Source organism: Micropterus salmoides, unplaced genomic scaffold (assembly GCF_014851395.1).
Source record: "Micropterus salmoides isolate LMB-PRFRI ecotype aquatic unplaced genomic scaffold, ASM1485139v1 Ms_hic_scaffold_11, whole genome shotgun sequence".
NCBI classification, from domain to species: Eukaryota; Metazoa; Chordata; class Actinopteri; order Centrarchiformes; family Centrarchidae; genus Micropterus; species Micropterus salmoides.
This window is the reverse complement of record NW_024040152.1, coordinates 15,233,759-15,253,634: the sequence shown is the minus strand read 5'-3', so window position 1 is coordinate 15,253,634 and position 19,876 is coordinate 15,233,759. Positions and strand designations below refer to the sequence as shown.

The 19,876-nt window shown below is 41.1% G+C and overlaps 1 protein-coding gene across 1 annotated transcript; it reads left to right on the top strand.

Annotated features, from left to right (window-relative positions):
• On the top strand, positions 1 to 18,128 carry cacng8b (calcium channel, voltage-dependent, gamma subunit 8b). The gene is made up of 6 exons (XM_038711241.1): positions 1 to 539; positions 8,646 to 8,933; positions 9,608 to 9,832; positions 13,215 to 13,298; positions 15,111 to 15,251; positions 15,514 to 18,128. Exons 3-6 carry the CDS (start codon positions 9,610 to 9,612, stop codon positions 16,314 to 16,316), a joined length of 1,251 nt encoding a protein of 416 aa, XP_038567169.1. The 5' UTR covers positions 1 to 539; positions 8,646 to 8,933; positions 9,608 to 9,609; the 3' UTR covers positions 16,317 to 18,128.
• The last annotated feature ends 1,748 nt before the right edge of the window (positions 18,129 to 19,876 follow it).

The window sequence follows — 19,876 nt, the reverse complement described above, 5'->3', positions numbered from 1 at the left end:
GTTAAGCCTTCGCTGGGTCTTATAGCACAACATACTGTAGTAGATTTCATCTTGTGTCGATTCTGACATTATCCGTCACCATTCACATCAGTGAGAGTTTTGGTGGGATGCGACAAGTTGCTTGCGTCTGGCTCAGTGTGGGAGAAAAAGATAGAGGAGCAGACAGGCAGGCGAGCGCTCGTCCAACCGGAGGGGAGGGGGAGACGCATTCTCTCCGAGTACACACAAGCAGCGGCCACATCCTCTGTAGACAAATCCGTGTTCAGTGACGTGTTTTGTAATAGCCCTTTTTTATGCATGTTCAACCCTTTTCTATCACTGGCTGGTTTACATTTTATCAGGAATTGAGAACCCATTCCCTCGCGCGCTTCATCAACTCTAAATTCATCCCTTTCTATTTATTTATTTTGTGCCTCGATCGACCCTCTATTTAGCCCATCTACAGTCCACCCCCTATCTTCTTTTTTCCCTCCATCTCCTTCTCTTTGCGAGTGCGACGCGCTGCGAATCTCTGAAATAATTTTTTAAAAAGCCTGCAGGTAAGACCTCTACAAGCTTCTTTCAATGATTATAATTAGGACGGTGTCACTGTTGTGTATTTTTTTTTACTTCGCAGCTTAATGGATCACTGTTCATCCAGTGTAATTTACACGCCACATTGATTTGTTTCACGTTGCTTGCAACTTAGCCCACTACTGACAGTGTAGACTACGGAATTTACAGGGCAAAAAATAATGATAATAATTCTCAGACTTCTGTCACCTCTCTGATTAAATACTGAATGATAATTTTCCCACCTATTTCCGTGGGCCTATAATTAGCGACTGCAACGTCTATTATGCAAATTAAACCCTTATAATAGCTCGTTTGAAGCTCTCCCTGCAACCGCACCGTAGGTATTCGGGTTAAACTATCTGTTGTATGTGCTGAAATGACCGGCTACTTGTCCCACGATCAGGAGGTATTTCTGTGTCTTAATGTGTGATTTGTGTTCCACTCCACTGAGTTTTCTCTGTACCGGCCGCTTGATGCTAGGCGTCCATTTTCCACCGTGTAGCCTATGCAGGCAGGGTGATGTGTGTAGCTTACTCTATTAATGAATGCACCGCAGTCCGCATCACTATACCTGAGCTTTGCACGCTCTCTCAGACCCGTAGCTCAGAGCTTGGATGTGTCTAATCAGTGGTCTGCATAGCTTCTGCTGCTGGACCCCTCGCAGTGCAGGGCCAAGCTTCAGGCTGGACCTGGGCCACATCATGTTATCTGATGCGTTATGAGATTCATTTTCTATTCAGCCCACTGTCTCCTCTCACTGGCCATCCTAGTGCTCTGTGTTCTGACAGATCCAGAGGTAAAGGGCTCCAAACATCTGGCACCCTATCAATCATTCATTTTTCATCACAGCTCATCACATCTGGGCTGAAGGTGTAATGAAATGTCTTGAATTGGAAATGCTATAGGAGTGTGCACTGCAGCATTCAGGAGTTACCATGCATTCTTAAAAAGCATTGTTGTGAGTTATAACTGTCTCTGCTGGGGCTGCAGCCCATGACAGGTACGCCTCTCTCAGAGATTATAACCAGCTGATATGAAATAACCAAACATGGTCACTTTGGTGACTGTTGCACAAGCCTTTCCCCTCTGAGCCAAGCTTTTGATTTAGGTACTGCATCTCTTCAGCAGGGGATCTGGCCCTTCTTTTTTTTTTAAGCAGCCCAAGTGTCCATCAGCACCTGCTCCTTTATAGTTATAATGCAGATCTAAGTTCTCGTTTGATGTGGGCACAGTTGCAGGCATAAAGTTGAACGTGTCATATTTGTATCATCAGTTCAGGTGTCAAGATGTGGATGTTGACTGATACTTAAATAGTAGTTTTTGTTTATTTCAATATAGTTAAATATGATTAGTAAATAGATAATTGTGGATGAGAACCGTAATTCCACAGTTCATTAATTGCCTTTCTGTACCTTCAGGAGACGCATAATAAAACATGTGGAGATCATTTATATAATTTTTACTCTAGTTTACAAAATGACTATGTCTTTTCATGATGGCAAAAGTTTAAGGCTGAATGCTTAAAGGGCATGTACAGCGAAGTTAAGTGCTGAGACACATCAAACATTTTTCCAAACATGAGACAGTGTAATTTCTTGCATCATTGCTGCCATTGACTGCTCACCTCTCCATCAATGATCAGTGAATATTTCATTGAGGTGTGTTTGGCCCCACCGTCTGTTGGTCACGCGCCCTCGGTCCCTCCGCCTCCCACGTGGTAAACACCGTCTGTACTATGTGTGTGATGTGTGTGTGGCTGTGATGCTTGTCTCTGTGGATTTTGGATAATTTTCAAAACCCCTCAGCTGGCTCTAAGATCTGTTGTTTACGCTGTAAGGTGACTCATTGCAGTCAATACTGGTGCGTGGACCACACAGGCTCTAGTTGTTTTTTTTTAGCGCTGGCCAAATCATAATCATGTAACGCACAAGTGGTCCAGAACAATGTCTGTAACTTTTGAGTGTTTCCGCTTCTTTTGCTTCTCTATTTTCCTCTAATTTCATAGCTGGTTAGGTGGTCAGGTCAGACCATCTCCTTCTCAGTCTCTGTGTCTCTCTCTGAGGAGAAGCAATTCTGCAATGATCATCACACCTGTCATGTAGCTATTATTCAAAGGATCAATGCCTTTGCTGCAATTTTCTCAATGGTCTTCTACAGTGAGGCTTCACAGTGTTTTTTCATCTCTTCGGATGGAGGAAACCCAGCATTGTATGAGAGGAACAGAAACCTCAATTTAAATATGATCAAAATACCACTGTTCAGTCGTATAACGGTGTAACTTCTGATCTCTGCACCAATGTCGGTAAAAACAAACTCCTGCATACTTATTAAGCAAAGTAAATTTGAATCTACTGGACCTAAAGGAGTGCAAATCAAACACAGGCATCCTGTATTTGTTGATTTAGTAAACTTATTTAATTTCCTTATAATTCCAGTGAGCAGAGACTTTCATCCAACAGCTTGCTAATAGACTTCCTCACAATGTGTGTGACCTATGCATCATTAACCTACAGCTTTGGTGCTTTTGAGTGCTTCGCCCAAGTTAGCATAGCCTCTGAGCCTGTGATTGAACCGTATCGTGATATATGGTAGACAACCTGTGACCAAAACCTCTTTACTCATTACAACAGGCAGTATATGTGTGTGTGTATGTGTGTGTGTGTGTGTGTGTGTGTGTGTGTGTGTGTGTGTGTGTTGTGTAAACAGTATAAAAAAATAAAGATCTTCAGACAACTTCATTGTTATCATTTCAATATCTTATGTGACTGAGTTGCTGCTAATATGCAGGGAGTACAGAAAAGGTCATGTGTATCAGGTTAATATTCAGCTAACAAAGATATAATTCATTAATGACAAACCTGTACCATTCTGTTAGCAGTGAAAAGATTGGTTGATAAATTGTAATTAGTAAATTGACAGAGAATAACAACAATTTTGATTTGACAAAAAATACTTAATTCAAGGTCCACCTACTAACTTTTTCATTTCACAGTGACTAGAGTTTATGACAAATGAAAATAGCAAGCTCCTTGCTTACTAACACCTGAAGACCTGAAGCTAGTAAGTGGGACTTGAGTTAAAGGAATAGTTTGACATTTTGGGAAACACGCTTCTATGGGGACAGTAAGATAAGAACATGTGCCTATTTTACATCTCTGTGCTACATATTAAGCTAGAGCATGGAGTCGATTAGCTTAGCTTAGAACAAAGAATGGAAATGGGGGGAAACAACTAGCCAAGTTCTGCCTGAACAAAATCCACCAACCAGCAACTCAAAAACTCAAAAATGAACATGTCGTTGGTACAAAAACTGACGTGTAAAAATAACAAGTTTTGGTTTTACAGGGAGCTACAGACAAGACTTCAGGAAGTGACTGCGCCGGCCAAGAAATATGAAACTAGAACCAAGCGGTAGCTAGCTTAGCCCAGTAGTGTTCCCCAAAAATGTCTATAAATATTAATTTAATTTTAGTTTTTGTTATTTATTAAGCAAAACTGTTAAACATTTGCATGTTCCAGCTTCTTAAATATGTTGTTTTTCTCAGTTTTATCATCATTGTAAATTAAATATGTTTGCAATTTGGACTGTTGGTTGTATAAAACAAGCAATTTGAGGACATTACCTTGGACTCGTCACTACCTTGGTTAAATAGTGATGGAATTTAATGACATGTTCTTATTCATGAGTGAAAATAATCATTAGCTGCAGTCGTACTGTATCTGTATTAAGGACTACTGTCTTTTTTGAGTAGCTTTGATATCTGCAAATATTCAGTTCTTTCCCTAGTTAGTTTATTTCTCCTCTGCTGCACTTATATGACAAGATGATAAATTAACAACACACTTAAAATTTAAAGGTCCATCATGAGTTAGATCTGCTGTCAAAGAGTACTTTACTCGTGAATATGGGTGTCTTCATGCATGTGCATGGTTGCACGTGCACGTGTGTTAAAGCATATGTTCATGGGTTCATGAGCGTCAGGTCATCCAGAGACACTTTATTTTGGGAGCCTCTTAGACCAAGGTGTTACTGTCACTGCCTCCTCGGGCTCTTCTGCTCAGACAGGCAGAGACTTCACATGCAGTCTGAGGATCTTGGTGGACTCTTTACATGGGCTTAATGGCAATTCTGCTATGCTTTGAAATGCCTTTTAAAGATGACCTACTTTATGATTTTATTGTCATCATTTTGACAGTTGTGGGGGTTTGAGGCTGCGTATATGCTTGCATGCCAATGGTTTGTTTGTGTGTTGATCTTTTTCTGTGCACCTGCGCGTGTGTCTGTGCTGGCATGCATGTGAGTGTGTGGAGATGTAAATATATGTGTGTGTGTGTGTGTGTGTGTGTGTGTGTGTGCGCCCCAGCTGTGGGATCTCAGCAATAAGCTCAGGTGTGTAGGTTTTTCTCATGATTAAGGAGAGAAATCATCTCAGCTACCAAGACTCACTGCTCTGAATATTTAGGCATGTTTTCATAATGTTGACTGCTGCCATCAAGTACTCAGAATAGAATACGCTGCATGTATTTTTAGAGCTGTCATCATAAGTAGGCCTAGTGCATCTTTTCCTCTGGTCAAGCAATCAACATTGGCTTATGTCATTTTCACTAACTCTAACTAAAGTCCTGCTTTCGGTTATATTTCCTCTCCTGGATACGCAATGGTCAATGTAGTGTGACTCTCTGTAGAATCGGTGTTGTATTTACACTGAAGATATTCCCACTTGCCCACACAGAACCAGTGCCTTTCATATGTGTGGAAAAACGTATTACAGATGTCATCATTTATTCAACAAGCAGTTTGGTAGTTGATTTATGCAATGAATAGCTAATGGAGCAGCTGCTACAAAATTCTAATCTCCTGTGTGATTTATGGCTGCATTATTGGAGCCACAACTCATTGGGTGTGCTTATATTTTATACGAGGTATTCTGTCATGCTTGGAATGAGTCACGCAGGTAGATCTGATTACATGTGAAGTTTTCTGACAAGTGAGGGCCTGGTCCCATAATGGTCCCTGTAGCTAGGTCCCAAAGCTAAGCTCTTGGCTTTTGTTGCACCGTGCAGCAGCTAATTGGCCTCTGGCTGGCCCAGAGTCCTACAAGTGGTGCAAACATAGTAAAAAACATCACTGTAAGGGTAAGTTTGCTCTGGGAATATCAGAATTATAGAAAAAGGCAAAAATGTATTTATATATTCTATATTATAAATCTACAAATATTCTAAATCCAAAATTACCTGCCAAATCTGCTGCCATTTGGGACTGTAAAAAAATTACTGAAGTGGTGAGGGAGGCTGAACCTTATGTTTCTTTGTAAAAAGCAACGTCCTCCCCAAAGAGTACTGCACATGTTTAGCATAGCACGATTATAACATTGTCAGAGTCACAATGTACAGTTTTTAAAAAAGGGTCTACATTGATGATTGATTGATCGATGCAGCAGAACAAGAGATATCATCTTTTTTGATTCCATGCATTGTTTTTCCATGTCAAAACCTGGCGCCTACAATACCTACCTACATTATTATCACAAAGCAACTTATCCCGCAACAGCTCGGTTGGCGATTCGGGTGTGTTATGCTAGTAGCAGCTTATGGAGCCTTGAGCCGCTAGACGCTTATCCGACCTGTAAACAGACTTCGATGTGTTAAATCTGTGGAGTTCCCCTTTAATGTTTTTAATGTGTTGTTTAATGTTCACTCTTGACTCACTTTAGCAACACTCTAACACTTGTTGGGTCCATGATCAACCAACTTGTTTAATAGTGGACCCAATTTAAACCTCAATATCTTAAAGCATCTTTTACTGGTGCCAATGTTCACTTTAATAAAATGCTGATACAGAGACTAAACGGCTATCTCCTGCTCTCCCAGAAAAGCCAGACTACATTGCTCTCAGCTAAAAGAAAAATTACAATACCCTTTCCCACTTCCCAACAACCCCCCTTGCGCTCTTGTCTTTCACGCTGTCATTCCTCTTATCCCCATCTTCCTTAATTATTGGTGGAAAATAGAAATTACAGATAATTAAGTGACAATTATGATCTCCTACACAGGGGAGGTTTTTGCTAAGGGGATTAACAGTAGGTTATTGTTAAGGTCATTCATTAAATACTGGAGTACACACACACACATACACACACACACACACACACACATTAGATGCAGTGTTTGTAGGCCTTGAATATAGTGTATTCACTTCTGGACATGCATTTTCCTCAGGGAGAGGCAGTGTGTTGATAGGGTTGGAAGGTCATACTACACATACACACACACACACACACACACACACACACACTCACTTGGTTGCTTGCACATATGAACCCACAATGTATAAATAAGCCACACAGCGGTGGTGTCACTTGACAGTTTACATAATAAGGATCCTGAACGCAGAGATACGAGGCTAACTGTCTAACTGAGGGAAGCTGAGGGGAACATTACTGGGATTCAATAAGATTGGACTAGACCCATCCTCAGATGCACTGGAGAGGAAATGTGTACACACATAAAACACACACACACACACACACAACACACCGTCTCCCCCTCCATCCCTCCTTCTGTCTCTGAGGCAGCTCTGTTTTGGGTCTCACAATGCAAACAGGATGTAACCTATTTTGATCACGGTGCCATATTGCATCATCAAATATTAACAGACTTGACTGCACTGCATTATGTCTGCTAAATAATGTTTGTTGAATAATGTGTGCTGCTTTATCATATCCCTCATATTTATTCCTAATTCACCAAGAAAAAGACACCGACAGAGGGGATACTTCTCATTCTCTACTTAATGCCGCGTTGCTGTTATTCATGTGTGTTTATAAGTGCACGTTTGTGTGCGTGTATGCGTGTGTGTGTGTGTGTGTGTGTGTGTGTCTGGGAGCATCTGTGTTGCTGTGGTCACACATAAATCTATTGATAGAGCGTTAGCGCACTGGTCGGTCTGTCTGGGTTTCAGAGTCAACACTCATGCTAGTGATTTGAAATATTCCCCCTCATTTCTGCCTCTTTCTTTCCCATCTCTGTTCTCTCTCTGTTTTGCCCTCTCTGCCTCTTTCTCCCTCTATCTCTTGCCTGCCCCCCCCCCCCCCCCCCCCCCCCCCCAGCTCTATGCTGATCCAGACTTTGGAATTCAATGTTGCTATGGTAACAATGTCGGGTTGGTCCTCTCTGCCTCCCCCTCTTGCTCCTCTTATTCAGACTAGATGCAGTACAACGTGCTCTGGAGTCATTCAGTCTTTAGCCTGTAATACTGTCACTTCTATAATTAACCTGTATTAACACAGTTCCAATATGGTTCTACAACATCTTAATTAAGCATATGTAGTATAGACTGTAGTGCTGTTTAGTTTCATCCGTCAGACAGTAAACGAATCTGCAACTATTTTCATAATGGATCAAACATTTAAGTCATTTTTTAAGCAACAATACTGAGAGTCTACAGTCATATCATGTTAGGCACATCACTGCTTTCAGCTAAATGCTAATATCAGCACGCTGACATGCTCACAATGACAATGCTAACATTATAAGAAGGTATATAGACCAACATTTCATGGCAATCTGTCCATTTTGTTATTGAAATTGATCTTGAGGTTTAATAAACCAAAATTTTGATTTTGATAGATTTCAATGTACTATCACATAAGACAAAGAAAAAAACAGCACATCTCAACAACTGAGATGCTGGAACTAGATAATGTTTGGTATTTGGTATTGAAAAATCTATTTAACAATTAATCAACTAAGTTGCTGAGTAATTTCTTGCCAATCGACTAATTGATTAACTGACTAATTGTTTCAGCTCTAAAGCTTACAATACTGCAAATAAATGATGAGGTTAAATTTGACAAATCAGCACTAAATAAAATCTGAAGACAATACGGAATAAAATAATCACAAGATCAAGCCATACTGTTTGAACTCTCTGGAATATAACATAGTATAATAAAATATTGAACATAATGTTTTAATTTTTTTGGCATTATTATTTTGTCACTTTTCATCTGTAAATTCATGGCCTGATACTACTAAGTTAACTAATAAAATGCTAAATTCCCCTCTCTTTTGCTTTATTTTATGTGCAGCAGCAGAGCAGTGACCATGATGCAAGTTTTCTGCTAACAGAGGAGGGACGGAGAGCGGGACAACTGTCCAAGTCACAACCTCCACCAGCAACAGCCCTTCAGTGAGCAAGAAAGACAGAGAGAGCAAGAGAAAGAGGCAAAAGAGAAAAAACAAGCGCAAGAAGGAGAGAGGGGAGCAGGTGAAAACAGTCGATGGATGCTGTCCGGATTGAGGGGACAGCACGTTCTTCACTGACGAGGAAAAGAAAGATTTCAAAATTGAGTCGAAGGATAGAAACTCGCCGTCAGGTAAGTCTTAAGTCGTTGAGATCTACAGTAGCAACAGTCCACTGAGGCAACTTCACTGCATCTCACTCATCAATGTATGTGTACCTGGTGCTATTTTGTGAGAGCATATATGCACGTTTGTAAAAGATGCACCCACACTGACTTTCTAATAAAGACCCAAACAGATACAAGGTGATCTCATGTTAGATCTGCTATGTGTGTATGTGTGTGTGTATGTGTGTTTGTGTATTCATCTCATGCCTGCTGATTCTGAGGGGGAGAACGGAATCAGGGTCATGAATATGGAAAAACACTGCGATTGGGAGGGTGTGATCTGTTGCGTCTCACATCAATTGTTTCTTGTTAAGCGAAGTCAGCAGAGTCATCCAACTCTCCTCCAAGGACACATAATACAACCACTTATCCACCTCCCACATCCGCCTCCTCCTCGTTCTCGTCTTTTCTCATCACCTCCCTCTCTGCCTCTCACCGGTGCCCCTCACCTCTTCTTGCCCCGCATCATCTCACCTGAGCGTTTTCTGTCTTTTTCAATAAACTGCACATTGTGTATGATTGTAAACACACTGCTGGGTCATTCTAGTCTAGTCTAAATACTTGTTTTTCTCTCACTCATAATGTCCGTCCTTTTCCTCTTCTCCCTCCTTTCCACCTCCTCCTATCTTTTCTCTCTGAAGGCATGGTGTGTGAGAAGGGGATCCAGATCCTTCTCACCACCGTGGGGGCATTTGCTGCCTTCGGCCTGATGACGGTGGCAATAGGGACGGACTACTGGCTGTACTCCCGTGCCCTCATCTGCAACAGTACAGCTAATGTCACCCAGGATGACCCCCATAATAAGGACAAGAAGGACCCTGGAGCGCTCACCCATTCTGGACTGTGGAGGATATGCTGCCTGGAAGGTAAAGTTGTGGGAGACATTTTGGGTCTATGGGTGGGATTTGAATGGAAGGGGCTGCATGCGGGAACAAGTTTGCTTTGGCTGAGGCTGCTGACTTCAGTAAAAAGGGTGCAGGGAAAGCTGATATATGGCGCAACTTACTTTCTAGCCATTAAGCATGTAATGTTCTCCAGTCAGACTAAACTCTTGTTTATCAGGACTCGTAAGGACCCGAGGAAACATAAAGCTATGTCAGTTGAAGATTGAAGAAATAGTTTGACATTTTGGGAAATGCACTTTTTGGCTTTGTTGCTGAGTGTTAAATGAGAAGATTGATACCATTAATATTAAGCTAAAGCCAGCAACCAGTTAGTTTATCTTAGCATAAAGATTTGAAACAGGAGGGAACAGTTAGCCTGCCTCTTAATCTGCATAAAACAGAAGATTAAAAAAACAATTAGTGAATTTACAGGGTGTAAAATCCTAAATAGTCTAAGGCTAACTGACTGTTTCCAGTCTTGCTAAGATAAGCTAACTGGCCCACTACAAGTAGCTTCATATTTACAATATATATGGGAGCAGTATCAATCTTCTCTTCTATCAAGAGAAGAAAGCAAGAAAGTGAATTCATATTTCCCAAAATGTTAAACAGTTCTTTTTAAGTGTACTTTATAGTCTTAATTTCAGGTAAGAGGTTAATATTTGTCCATTTTCCCGGCAGAATAATTCAGATTGAGCACACATTTCTGCAGCCTATTTATACTTTGTTGTGATCATAAACTCTTGTCTTTTTGCTTCTGCTGTGATTCTACTATTTAACGCTTAGCAAAATCAAGTGGGTGGCACTGGACACTGAGCTAGTGATGAATCCAACTGGACTGAATTAATTACTGTGGAATGAAAACTTGTATCTCTTGGCTATGTCAAAGCTTTTAAGTGGAAACATATGCTCCGTCAGTCACCATATGTGTTATTCTTTCTTTTTATTGGCTGTTGTGTTGCATCGGTGTAAACAACACAAACACTGAAATTCAGCAAAGTCGGCATTTCACTTGACTCTAGGACACTTTGCTTAGAAAGCTGCAGCACTGCTGTAATATCAGTAATCATTATTAGCAATCAACATATACATGTCCCATTCGTATTTGTAAGCTTGTGCTATAGTGACAAGAAAAGAGTTTTACATAATTGCAGTATAATTATATGATACTGACGCGTAACCCTCACTCAAATTAATCCATTAATCATTGTGTTTGATTCAGGCTGCAGTAATTTAATTCAAGCGCGCTGAAACAAAAGGCCCATGTTCACCCCGAAACCCATCACTCCAAGTGGCGGAAGCTACAGAAACTGGCAACCATCCGTCAATCTTAACTTTGTCACTGCAACACAAGCTGCTAATTCATTATACATTACACTGGCTGACACTGACACAACAGTAAAAGCTAGGATGGAGTTAATAGTGAAACAGCTACAGCCAAAGGGGTGGTATGAGTTAGCGATCTATGCCTTTGCTCACATATAGACTTCTGACTCCAGGAAAACCTCTTGGCTCTCCTTATAAAGCATCCCTGGGCCTATCCTGGGCTTGGTCATTGTACAAAGCTAATTTGTCCTCATCTCTAAGCTTCCTGATAGCAAAGCAGCCAATTAGAGATAAGCTCTAGCCCTTGCAGCACTGCTGCAGTGCACCCCCACCCACTCCCTCCGTTACCTCACTCTTTCAGTTTCTCTACTTGCTATCCCTCTGTCTCACTCCCCTAAACATGATATTTAATCTTTCACTGGTTTCTCTACTTCTTCCCCTCATTGTAGATTATTCTCTGTCAGTCGTCTCTCAGTCTTCTCTCACATTGTGCTGCAGTAAAGCTGACAGTGTCTTGGCATGGCTTAGAGGTCAAGTATCCTTGATGTTTGTGGAGTATTCAGCCAAGATAGATCCTCAGTAGTCGAGCAGTGATGCAGTGAGGTGTAGCTGAAGTGGAAATGCAGGACATGCAAGCGCTAAAAGATTTATGCCCGTGGGTGGCACATTATGCTGAGGATAGAGATGTGTCCTGTCCTCCTCTCTAGCTCTCCTGCAGGTTTACTGAAGGTGGGGATGTCGTGAATTACCTGTCATGATAACTTTGTTTTATTTGTAGGATGGTTTGGTCATATAGCACAGTGGTTCCCAACCTTTTTTGTCAAACCTACCTCCACAGTTCTGACAGCTGCAATCAAGTACCCCGTCACTGACACCTGTTATTTAATACAATTTGCTATATAAAAGTGGAAACAAATTTTTGTTCATGAGTTTTACCTTTCTGTTCAACTATGTATCTATTTATATTTCATTCAATGTTTTTATCCATTGCTTTTAACTATTTAATTGTAACTTGTAGCTAACAGTTTTTATATCTTTGCTGGCTTGCTAACTACCTTTCAAGATTCAAGATTCAAGCACTTTATTTTCACTGTGTAGCACAATGAGATTACTTTGGTGACAACCCAAAATGTATCAATAATAAAAATAAAATAAGAGCTAAATAATCAATAGATTATTATAGATTATTACTGCAGTGTCCAACAGCAAAAATTAATATTGCACGAGTAAATAGTGTAATGCAAATTGCCACCCTTATTCACACAGTGGATTTCTTATTTTACTCAATGTCTTCCGACATACCCACTGCAGAAGTACCCCTTCACTGATATGGCACATGAAGAAGCCAGCTAATAAGGCCACTTAGTAAATTTTTGTATTTCCTGTAATTATGAGTAGGTAGACGTGCAATGTTTCAGGTGCAGCAAGTCATTCAGGGAATCAGTGATCAGTCCTCCAGCGATCATGTGCTTTTAGAAACTGGAGAGCCTTGAATGTATGAACGGCACCTGAAGTCTGTTGAGCCTGTGTCTCAGGATGGTAACACTCATACGTGTGGCTCAACTGATGTCCGGTCCCTTTGTACCTCCATTTCTTTACAGACGTCTCTCCCTTCATCTGTGTTTCTTCATTCCATCACTTCCATCCATCTTTCTCACAATCCATCCATCAGCAACAGTGGTGTGCTGTCATCATCGTGCGTCCATCCCTCCGTTCGTCTGTTTGTCTACATGCAAGACCCCGGCGGGTAGTTATCTGTCTGCCTGTGTGTCTGCATACTTGTATGTATTTATGCGTGTGTGCATTTAGAAGAACCATTAACCTTTGTGATGTTCTTGTCAGTATGTTGACGTTTATAATTTGGCACGTACAGTACGCTTGGATTCAAAAAAAGAGATTTTCTAACAAAGATACAACTGTGTTCAGGTGTCAGTTTGTCCCCCAGGAGGATATTTGCTGTTCTCTTTTGTTAAGGCTACACATATGAGTTCCTGTCTTTTGTTGTCTGGTCACCCCTCTTTCTTCTCTCATATCTCAGGAGTAAAGCGAGGAGTGTGTTCTCAGATCAACCACTTCCCAGAAGATGCAGACTTTGACCATGACGGGGCAGAGTACGTCCTACGTAAGTCACTACCAGCATTGCTAGCAATGAGAGAGAAGCCCAGTGATGAATAAAATAATGTAACATTACCTTCCATTATTTTTAAAACTGGGTGTTTCTACTGCTCATTCCTCAGAAGATTATCTCTGCAAGAAATAAACATGTGACAATGTGCACAGAAAATCAGGCGAAATGGGGTGCCCTAGTTTGTACTCAGTGCCCTACAGTGATATCTGCTCTATGATTTGCTACATGTGTGCCCGTGCATACATAGAGAAAAGCTTGTGTTCTGTTTACAATGTTGCAGAGGCATTTTGCTGGCATTTAGGTGGCATTTCGTCTCCTGTGGCCTTGTTGTCCTAGATGAGAGAGGAGTGTTAATGTGTGTGCGTGTGTGTGTGCGTGTGTGTGTGTGTGTGTGTGTGTGTGTGTGGGCAGGGTTTGATTCAATCGTCTTGAACTGAGTAATTAATATCCTCACAAAGTATTATCTGTGTATTTTAATTTGAGGAGCTTTAAGCAATTTTATTCTCTTTGTGACAATTTTTCTGCATCCTATTTGTTCAAGTATTAGTATTGTATTGTGTTTGTTGGCTGTTTTACTTCACCTGGAGTACAGCAACAGTTTTCCTAAAGTTGTAATCCTTTTATTCCTGGGTGATTTGGTGAATGTAAAGTTATAAAGCCCTACTGCTCTGCTTTTTAATGATTGTAATAGTAAAAAGAGACCTACCCAGCTGTAGGAACAGTGTTGATACTTATCGTTGTCATCTTTCTCATTAGGCAGGTAATGCGGTGGTTCACTTTTACACTGTGATCGGTAAGACTTTAGCTTTAGCTTCTGTCTTTATTTTTGTCACGTCAATTTGACAGCCTGAAATCAACCTTCAAATGCACAATGCAACTGCAAAACTGTCTGCTTCTTTCTGAGATTGCTTTTTCAAAAATTAAGACAATATTTTTCTAGGGAGTGAAGTAATAGACAGTGGCAGCGCCGTGATAAAAGTCCAACAATTAGCAACAGTAACTAATGTAATTGGTAGTTTATTTGGTTAGCGAGAAGGTTCAGGAAGGATAGGATGGATAGGCCTAGTGGGGAGGGCTGAAGGGGTGCAGAAGGTAGGAATGAGAGTTTAAGATGGTAGGGATGAAGGGGGTTGGTTTGGTTCTAGCACGCATTTCTTTGATTGTGAGAGTAAACCGGAGTGCCTTTGGAAAACCCACGGAAACACGTGAAGAACATGCAAACTCCACACAGAAAGGCCTGGGGTGACCAAAGTCTGGACCCAGGACCTTCTTTCTGTGAGGCCACGGTGCTGCCCATAGAGAAAGGAGAGCAACAGGGTTTGGGAGGGAAAAGACTGTTGTCTTGTTTTGTAGACCCATTTTAATGAAATTTATGAATCATCAGCAACAAAAATATATTGCATTTCCTATGACTTCTATCATCCAAAAGTTCAGTTTGCATTATCAGTAACTCAATGCAGCTCTGTAGGACAGCCTGCAGTTAACAATGAGGCTGATATCAATGAGGTAAAATTCAAAACAACACTAGGTTACATGCATTTCCTGTAAATCCCTTGTGCCAATTTGAATCCAGCTTGGGAATGGCGGACTAACAATGAAAACTACTATTTAGAGAGGTAATTACAGGATGTAAATACATTGATTGGCTATTTATTAAAAATTACCTTCATAAATAGTCTCATAAACTGGACTTGACTTTAAAATAATTCTGATATTGTCACAGAAATCCCATGTAATTTCACACATATTTATAATCCTGCACCTTTCTAATTTGTGCTTTTGACCATTATTCTCTCCTCTTTTCAGGCGTAGTCAGGGCGTCCAACATCTTCCCGATCCTCAGTGCCATCCTGCTGCTGATGGGAGGGGTTTGCATCGCTGCTAGTCGTTTCTATAAGAGCAAAAGGAACATTATCCTGGGGGCTGGAATTCTCTTTGTGGCTGCAGGTAACTTGTCTGCATGTGTGAGTGCTGATCTGGAGAATATTACTTGCTCTAACAGTTTTTATGCGTTGTTTGGGAGTATTGTGTGTAGACTCTAATGTCAGTTTAATAGAAGATTTTACATTCAGCCCTCATCTTGCCAATTTTCTTCATAGACAATGTCACAAATCATCATGTCAAACAAATGCGTTTATTAGTACTGTAAGTTGGTCTGTCTGAGTTTATTTAGCTCTTTTGTAAATACCGGATTTCTGTGCTCTCTCAGGTCTGAGCAACATTATTGGTGTGATCGTGTACATCTCAGCTGCATTGGGGGACATCTCTCCTAAGAAGGACGAGGATAAGAAGTGGCAGTACTCCTACGGTTGGTCCTTTTACTTTGGAGGCCTGTCTTTCATCATGGCCGAGATGGTGGGGGTGCTGGCTGTCAACATCTACATCGAGAAGAACAAGGAGCTGCGCTGCCGCTCGCGCACCGACATTTTTAAGAGCACCACGCACGCCATGCTCCGCTTGCCCAGCTACCGCTTCCGCCGCCGCTCCCGCTCCTCATCCCGCTCCACCGACCCCTCCCGCTCCCGAGATCCCTCACCTGTAGGGGGAGGTGGGGGCAAGAACTTCGGATTGCCCCCCTCAGCGCTGCTTTCCCAGGGCCCCATCTCAGTGTCCACTTTACCAAACCCCCACTCTCGCTCCCACACAGCCCTGGCTGGAGGTGACATCTCCCTCTACACGTTGTCCCGAGACCCCAAGCTGGGGGGTTTGCCGCCCATGTATGGAACGGTGGACAGGGCCACGCTATACCAGCTCCACAACTGCTTCCCAAAGGATGGAGGTGGAGGTGGAGGGGGGGTGATGATGAGTGGTACACTTCCCTCGCTTAAGTCCCACAACCCTTCCAATTCTTCCAACTCCAACGCGCAAATGCCCAACTCAGTGGGCTCCGGCCCTCCACCCTTCACCTCGTCCACAGTGGACAGGGAGCGAGGGATGGGCACTCTGGACAGGCTGAAGGGAGACAGGGAGAGCAACTCTAACACCCTCAATCGGAAGACAACGCCTGTGTAGAGAGAGGGTTCGAGAGGGGGAGGCAAGAAGGGAGGAGGAGAATGAGGATGGGTAGTGATAAAAGAGGGAAGACAGGGAGGAGCTCTGTGTTTGTGTGGCTCAACAGGAAATACATAGGAAGACAGTCAGACAGATGAAATGCTATATCTCTCCCTCCATGTTCACTGTTACTTAGTCTATTCAATCTCACTGAGAACAAAAATAAGATGAGTAATAACAGAGTGATAATAACAACAACAATGGACTTTCACAATAAAACTATTTTGATATTTTAATGTGCTAGAAATAATTTATTTTGTTAATGATCAAAACGCAATTAACCTTGGGCTATTAGGAAAACGTTTCACATATTTTTTTTGTGCAATATTACTGCTAATTTAACCAGATCATTATTATTGTAAAATTGTTGTTGTGATTATTCTTAGCGTTATTACAGGCTAGCCGTATTTGCAAACACTATAGTTTGGAATGAAAATTTTATTTTATAATGTTAGATCTCGACGACTTTTACTGTGAATTTCTTCCATACAGAGCCACTGGGACTGTCAGTGAGCTGTGACTGTGTCAAAGTGTCAAGCATGAGTGTGCACAATATGTGGGAGAATGAGGGCCTGTATTAGTTTTGTTTTTTTTACCCACCATATTATATAATTTTCATTTATAACATGAAGTCAGATTTGAATACTGTAAATTGTCTTCCAATATTGATACTGAAAGAAATGCAACAATAATGTGAGTGACTGAGACAACTGTCCAACTTCATTGTTACTATGAATCTGAGTTTTCTATGGGCCTCTGTTAGTCTTATTTCCATTCTAATCAGTGTTAACAGTAGTACTTGTAGCTATAGTCGTGTTGAAGATGTTTGTTCTTGGGCATTAACAGAAACCTCTGATTGGAGGAAGCAGAAAAAAGAGACATAGAATAATACATTTGTACAGATTCAGGTAAAGGTTACTGCCTGAGCAGAAAAACAACAAACCTAATCATTTTTTTCTATGAAGAGTCCCAAAGTGAGACATGCAACTCATCATTTTCAGTGGCAAAAAAATACAATGTGTATATGTGGGTTGAGAGGGTTAAAAAAACACTATAGAGAAAAACTTTTGAAAAGATACATGTACATTGTAAATTACGCATAACATACATATATTTGTAAAGTCTATAGATATGTTTTTCGGGACCACTGTTCAAACTGGGTATGCATTTTGGGCAGGTTTGGCTGAAGTGTTTGTTCCCGGTGCTCTCCCTGGACTCTTGTTGGGTGATTTCATCCTTGCGCAGCCATACTTGCCCCCCCCCGCACTCCCGTCTATATTTGGTCACATGATCAGCGTTCCCCTTCTTTATCACAAGACCAATAACAGATTCACCACAGAGACAACATCTTAACCTCCCCAAAGATTCTTTTCACTGTGCTTCCCCTGTGCAGAGTCTGAACTCTGACCTGATCTGTTTATGTTGATGAGAATGTAAACACATGTAACCCCCCCTCCCCAACTCTCTCTTCTAAACTTCCCGAGTGACTGCAGATCCGGGTTGAAACCATGGACACACCGCTACATGATATAACGAAGAAACAAAACAAAACAACCAGACGCTTCCAGATTCTATACATTTTCATTTCTTTGATTTCATTTGAGAAAAAGAATAATGTGATTAAACGGCGCACAGATAGCATTTATGTGGGCAATATGATTAGTATGTAGTTGAGAATAGATATATCTAGACAAATGATTATGGTTTATCTAAATGTGTGATAAACTTAAACACTGTATTGCACGAAGTTTATAAAAAAAACAATAACAGACATATTCACAGACTGCTGTCTTTTGTTTCTTTTTTGCTAAGAAAGATGAGCGGGCACTTCAGTCCCTTTTGAAGTTCAGATTGAGCATATGTTGTATCCCTCAAGAGTATTTGTATTCAAACCAACCTACAGAGAATTATCCCCTAAATTTGCAGCTCTTCTCAGATTTACAGCTTTATAGTGACTTTCAGCTCATTGTTTTGGTTTTAAGACTAGTGTTGTTTTCAGCCACAGCAAGCTCTAAAAAACCCAATCTACAGTATCTGGTCAGCTCAAACCAGCTAGTGAACATATTGGAGCATTTAGCAACTAAACAGCCAGATATTTCCCTCAGGAGTTGGTAGAGACCAAAAACAGAGCTAAAAGAGTGACAATTGGACTTACATTCATCAGGTGACCAGAAACATGACTCCGAATGAATGATAATGTTGCTCTGAAACTGCTGGATGGTAAGCAACTCTATGGTAACTGGTTTCCCAAATCAAGATTTGGCTACGATATGTCAATGTTGTGTTCACAACTTGCTTCCGTTGCCCCCAAGTGGCAGTTTTTGCAGGTTTAGGTAAAAGTAACAAAACCACCCTTTACAAATACTCCATTTTAAGCATATTGGTTGCACTGAAAATTTAACTTAAAGTCCCCCTCCACTTAAAAATGTGTTTTTTAAAGTTTTTAAAATTAAAGTTCTTGTTACTTCACTTATTTGAGCTTCACTGTGTAGAATGATGTACTTCCAGCAATTTACACTAGAAGTCTGTTTTCACATTCATCTGCTGAAGGGGGAATGTTTCTCTGTGCTCACCTTAAATCTGAGTTTAAATCAACATTATGTAAGATGTCTTTTTTTGTGTGCAATTTGGAGTGTAAATCACTGCTGTCTAAATAGGGACAGCTGTACACGTGCATTTGTTATGATTACATTATGATGAAAAACTAGCAAGCTGCCAACTTTGCTAACACATATAAAGTGTGACAACACAAGACATAGCAATATTACTTACTATAGGGTGACCATAGCCTACATCCTCTTCTTCCCGGACATGTAGTCTTTTTGGGACCTAAAAAATGCGTCCGGCCGGGATTTCTAATTCGCCCCAAACGTCCCGGATTCGGCTTGTGTCACATGCCACCATGGGTCTAAACTACATCTCAATGTAGACAATCTTTCTTGCACAAGCATTTAATGAATGAGAAGAACGTACCATAATGAAACTGCTGTTACTGGAATTAATATTATACTAGTGGTAAGCTATAATAAATTAATAATACATTTTATTTATAATGCACTTTACATTTCAACGAAATCTCAAAGTGCTATAGTAGTAGCAGGGGGTTAAAAACAGTTCCCAAAATATAACAAAATCAACAAATAGCAATAAAACACCACAAAAATAAAATCATAAGTGTTGAAAGGCCTTTTGAAATAGGAATGTCTTTAGGCCCTTCATAAAAACCTCCACAGTTTGTGGGGCCCTTAGGGTCTCTGGGAGGGCATTCCTGAGCCGTGGGGCGACTGCCTGGAAGGCTCTGTCTCCCATAGTGGAGAGTTTAGTCCTTGGTTGGTGCAAGCAGCAGGTAGAGGTGGAGGAGCGGAGGTTTCGTGAGGCGGTGTGTGGGGTGAGCAGTTCACTGACGTAGGCAGGGGCAGTTCCATGTATGCACTGAAGGTCGAGGAGACAGATTTTGTACTGAATTCTGTGTTGAATGGGCAGTGGAGGGATTTCAGGACCGGAGTGATATGATGAGACCT